This window comes from Gossypium raimondii, chromosome 4, assembly GCF_025698545.1.
Source record: "Gossypium raimondii isolate GPD5lz chromosome 4, ASM2569854v1, whole genome shotgun sequence".
NCBI lineage: Eukaryota > Viridiplantae > Streptophyta > Magnoliopsida > Malvales > Malvaceae > Gossypium > Gossypium raimondii.
Genome location: NC_068568.1, coordinates 38100719 through 38106450, shown reverse-complemented (window position 1 = coordinate 38106450; position 5732 = coordinate 38100719). Strand labels below are relative to the sequence as shown.

Genomic DNA, 5732 nt, shown 5'->3' with positions numbered 1-5732 from the left:
TAATTTATTATTAAAACGAAATCAATGAGTAGATGATTTAACAACTCATATATTTAAATAAATTAATTTTGTGGGGGAGGAAAAGAGGTTAATTGGGTTTAAACCATACCAAATAAAAGCTTTTAACAACTCCTACCAAAATTTGGCAATGATTTCAAAAAATTATCATATTATATATTTTGTTTTCTAAAAAATAAACTGATCATGACAACTTTACATGCTAAAAACACATCAAACGACGACTAGTGTTAGTTAAATTGGGAAATGGGGGGTTGAGCTACACCTATCAGAAATTTATAAATCTTGAAGGAACAAAAAAAATGAAAAATAAAATAAAACCTAGAACACAAACTCCATTGCCCATTGATCAAGCTGTTCTTGACTATCTGGATGATAATCAGGGACCATGAAACCTTTTGATAAGACCCGAAAATGCAATTCCTTCCCAATGTTAACCATGGTAGCTTTTCCAACTCTACTTTTTGGATTCTTTTGTTACAATCAGTACGTGAAAACCATCCCATTTCCAGATTTCAATCACCAACAACCCTTCCAGGAATCTTCAAATTCAACCAATTTTAAACTTCAAGAAACAAACAAAGATGACGATGATGGAAACGTAAGGGTTGTTTTGCCATTAGAAGAGTGTGATATCTTCACAGGAGAATGGGTTTTCGATCATGGATCATCACGCCCTTTATACAAAGAAGACTGCGAGTTCCTTAATACAATGGTGACTTGCTTGAAGAACGGAAGGCCTGATTCTTTATACCAGAAATGGAGATGGCAGCCCAAAGCTTGCTCTTTGCCCAAGTAAATACTTTCTTTCTCCAACTACTTGGTAATATTCTCATTATTTTTAGTGCTCCCCTGTTTTTGAAGTACCATGGTGGTCGAATAGATTAAATGATTAGTTTTCATTTTTGGGTTAAGGTTTGAGGCAAAAATATTGCTGGAGAAACTTAGAGGAAAGAGGCTTATGTTTGTTGGGGACTCCATAAACTTTAACCAGATGCTATCTATGGCTTGTATGGTTCAATCTGTCATCCCACCAGAGAAGAGGAGCTTAAGTTATGCAAACTATACCATTGTCTTTAAAATGGAGGTAATTGCTTGCTGATGTTTCTCTAGTATTTTAAATCATTGTTTGTCAAATAACTTAGAAAGAAAGCGAAGATTGTGTTTGAACCATGTAGGATTATAATGCTACAATGGAGTTTTACTGGGCACCGTTTTTGGTTGAATCCAATGTAGACCCTCCGACAATGAGGGATGGCACAGTGGAGCCTATAGTCAAGCTTGAATCAATCTCAAAACATGGAGATAACTGGAAAAATGTGGATTATTTCATCTTTAATACATACATTTGGTGGAGGTACCCCACCGTGAAAGTACTGTGAGTTGCTACCTTTGTTGTCTTTTACATTTTAGCATACATTGTGCTGAAATACTAGAAATTTTGACTCGATCCTTCCTTCAAAACTGATTGCAAAGACGAGGATCTTTCGAGGATGGGGTGGCAGATTATGTCGACATTGATCAGAATGTAGCATATGAGAGTGCTTTGAAATCATGGGCCAAATGGATGGAAGAAAACGTTGATCCTAATCAAACTAAAGTGTTCTTCAGCAGTGTGGCTCCTTCACATATGATGTATAAACTAGCAAAAAACTTGAGAAAACTTTTCAATTTGATTGTTCTAAACACATACTTTTAACACATTTTGCATATGCAAATTGAAGCAGGAGCTCTGCCTGGAATAACACCAATGGGATTATGTGTTTGAACGAGACAACTCCGATTGTGAACACATCGACGTTCGATGTGGGCACAAATCAGCAGCTTTCCGCAATTTTAGAAAATGTCGTACGTTCCATGAAAATACCCCTTCAATTCCTCAACATAACGAGGCTATCCGAATACCGAAAAGATGCACATACATCGATTTATGCAGCTCCCGGTGGTAAGTTGCTGACCCAAGAACAAAAAGCTGATCCAGCAAGATATGCGGATTGTGTGCATTGGTGTCTGCCTGGATTGCCTGATACATGGAATGAGTTGTTATATACGCTTATCATATTCCAGACTTGACTATGATTTCATAATTGATTTATTCCTAAAGATGAATGTATGATTTTTTTTATCTGCGAAATGATATAGAATACAAGAACTCCTTTTCATATATCAGTTAATGGGTGCAATTTAGAACGATTTCGAATGAACGGGGAGAAGCAGTAATGGATGTAGGCACGAGGAAAATGGCAATCTTGGTTCAATTATGACAAATTGAAAATCCCAATATTGGCATCAGCCTAACTTTTAAATATACTTTTTCAGATGATGTTAAACCAAAACCTTTTTCATAATTGATAATTATTGAGTTAAGACGTATATATGTATATGTGTAGGACTTGCTTAAGAATTATCTAAATCTTACATAGGAATAATGATTAAGTTGGTATTGAATAGTATGGGTAAAAAAACAATGGTGGAAAGACTTAGCTATAATCACTATTATTGATCATATATTTCAAACTAATAGGTTCAGTTATCCAGTGGAACACAAGGGAAAGAGAACTTTTCGCTCTTTCTCTGGCTGCCTCACTCATGATTCTTTTACCGAACTGGTTAAGGATTCTTTGTAAATAATGAAGTCTTTTGTAGCATCACAACATGGAGAAGGAAAATCATTGCTAGGCTGGGAGGTATTCATGCTGCATTAAAGACCATTTAACTACGTGCTAAATTAGAGCAAGTTTTATATCAAGAGGAGCTCCGTGAAATACTCCAACTCTAATGAGATGAAAACATAATCGTATTATAGGAGCACATGATGTTTTGAGGAGGATATCATCAAATTTGAAGCTATTTCTTTCATTTAAAAATTACATATGGTTGACAGGTCTTTAGCAGGCTTTCCACTCTAAACCAATCATATATGAGATGTATAATGAGGAGATTTGGATGGCTTTTTTTTTATGCACTTAGTATTTTTTCCAAAATTAGAGGAATTTTTGTAAGGGATAGTGAAAGCAATTGTTTTTAAGGAAACGAGCTAGATCTGAATATAAACACTATGTTATTAGTAGTAATACCTAAAGTTTCTAACCCTCAATTATTTTTACATTTTGAGGCTAATTAATTTGTGCTCAGTGCTTTATAAAATAGTGACTAAAACCATTGCTAATAGGCTTAAATGTGTCATGCCATACCTTATAAGGCCAAATCAAGTAAACTTTGTGGTAGGTCAAAAATCACCAACAATTTCTTGATTGCACAAGAAGTAGTTTTTTCAATCAAGTATTTCAAAGGGTAAAAAGAATTGGATGATTATTAAGGTAGATTTAAAGAAAGTTCATAATTTAATGAGATGGTATTTTCTCGAGAAAAAATTATATAAGGTGGAACTACCTTTGAAGATGATTAGAGCCCTTATGCATAATGTTATAATTTCTTCGGTGCAAATCTTCCAAGATGGTGCTCTGACTAAAGAGTTTAAATTGACGAGGGACGTTAGACAAGAAACCCCCTGCCCTCCTATCTATTTGTTCTTGGAATTGAATGGTTGGTTCATAGCATTTAGATTGTGGTTTCAAGGAAGAAACGAATACCGATTCACATATATAAGAATAGTTTTGTGGATGACTTGATGTTTTGCCGAAATAACATAGACCAAGCTGATATGATGAAGAGAATTTTACAGTAGTTTACGTTTTCTTGAGACATAGAATAAATGCAAAGAAAACACATTTTATTTTCATCAAACACGACAATGAATAGTAACATCTATATGAAATCGGCTTAGTTTCAGAGAGTTAATGATCTCAAGTATTATATGGGGTCCTATGTTTCATACGTGAGTGGCTAAAAGAACCTACCAAATTGAGTGGCATGCCAAGCTACTGTTGATGGTTGGACTAGTTACGTTGACCCAATCGATATTTATAGTTAATCCTAACTCTCTCTTTTTTAATATTTTTAAAAAACCATTTTTTGATTAGAATTTTTTTTACATTGACACTCTATTCTAACTAAATATTTATACATATGTAATATGTATAAATATTTGGAATTTTGAATTTTGTATATTATTAAGGTTTAAAATTATAATGTTATATGTTTGTGGGTTAGAGTCCAATTACCTTAATGAGCAGATCAAAATTATAAGTTTGTCAAGGTTGTTATGTTGGCAAATCAGAAGGGTTTGTTCTTTGGTGGACTAATTGTTGCAAGATCAACAACACCTCTAGCAACTACATTCATTCTCTCATTAGATGGCAAGTTGATGTTAGGTGGTGGTGCACTTTCATCTATGCTAGTCCTCAAAGAGAAAATTGTCTCGAGATTTTTCATAGTGTATCAAATTTAGTAACATAGTCCTTGGTATAATATCGGTGATTTCAACGCTATAATGTCGATATCGTGAATTTTTTTAATTTACTTCATAAATATTTTTTTATTTTTATGATTAAAAAATATTTATATTTAAAATAATAATAAATTCTTTTATCCCATCTATTAATTTTTAGACACTTATAGCTTACCAATGCCAATAAAATAATTTCCATTATTTTATCAATGAAGTTATTTAGATGATGTTTGTTTGAATATGAAGTGTTGAATGCAATAATAAAATAATTTCCATTTTTTTTAGATGGTGTTATTTAAATGTTGTTTGTTTGAAATGAATTGTTGAATGATATTTATAATGATAAGTCTTAATTTTAATTGATATATAATTGTAACACTAATTAAGTGATAATTATTCTAAAATAATACCTATTATTAATAATTAATTAATGTTCTCAATTGTATAGTTCAAACAAATGAACAAGATATATTATTAATATGATTTTATCTATTATTAATGATTAATTAATATTATTAATGATTTATGGGTCCATCATGGCCAATCTTAATTCGGTGGATGTAGATTTGGCCAATCTTAACATTATGGATGAAGAAGAAGATCCCTTGGAGGTGGTAGGGGACGATATAGCTATTGATCCAGAAAATGGTTTGTGCCTAGTAGGGCGAGTTCTCACGCATAGTATTATGAATTTTCCATCTTTAAAAAATACTCTAGCTGATTTGTGGCATCCGCTGAGCAGGGTGTCTATCACGGAAATTGAAGACAAACGTATTTTGTTTCAGTTTTATAGCAAGATTGACTTGAAGCGGGTTATGGATGGTATGCCATGGTTTTTCAACCGACATCTGATAGAGTTCCATAGACTAATAAGGGGTGAGGAACCATCTACAGTTTCGCTCTGGACTATGATTTTTTGGGTGCAGATCCACAATTTACCAGTTGGATTTATAACAGAAGGGATGGCGCGACAATTCAGGGAATTTATTGGAAAATTAATGGAGTATGATGTGTCGATGGTGACGAGGGGGATAAGCAAATTTATGCGGATTAGAGTTGTAATGGATATTAGGCTCCCACTTAAAAAGAAGAAATAGATTTGTATTGGACAGAATAAATTTATATATGCGTTGTTTCAATATGAAATATTGTCGCTGTTTTGTTTTTTATGTGGCCGTCTTGGTCATGGCGGGATTTTTTGCCCAGTTCGATTAACATTAGGGGATCAGCAAGCGGATTTTGGTTGGGATCTATCTTTGAGGGCTACGCCAAGGAGAGAAGGGCAGTTGGTGAGCAAATGGTTGTGAGAGGAATCAGAGAATGATAGGTGGGCAAGTATGAAAATCGATGGGGAGAGTAAGGC

At 33.7% G+C, this 5732-nt stretch overlaps 2 protein-coding genes across 3 annotated transcripts; both read left to right on the top strand.

Moving 5' to 3' along the window:
• Positions 1-220: 220 nt before the first annotated feature.
• On the top strand, positions 221-2187 carry LOC105780949 (xylan O-acetyltransferase 1). 2 transcript variants are annotated; one of them, XM_052629581.1, is made up of 5 exons: positions 221-813; positions 934-1105; positions 1197-1396; positions 1495-1653; positions 1743-2187. In XM_052629581.1, the coding sequence occupies exons 1-5, from the start codon at positions 407-409 to the stop codon at positions 2089-2091; spliced, it is 1287 nt and encodes a 428-aa protein (XP_052485541.1). In that variant the 5' UTR covers positions 221-406; the 3' UTR covers positions 2092-2187. The 2 variants fall into 2 exon arrangements, with proteins under 2 accessions (XP_052485541.1, XP_012460943.1); XM_012605489.2 differs by having other exon boundaries at positions 224-813; positions 1746-2187.
• A 2718-nt stretch (positions 2188-4905) lies between these two features.
• On the top strand, positions 4906-5466 carry LOC105778959 (uncharacterized). The gene has a single exon (XM_012602713.2). It carries the CDS (start codon positions 4906-4908, stop codon positions 5464-5466), a length of 561 nt encoding a protein of 186 aa, XP_012458167.2.
• Positions 5467-5732: the final 266 nt, after the last annotated feature.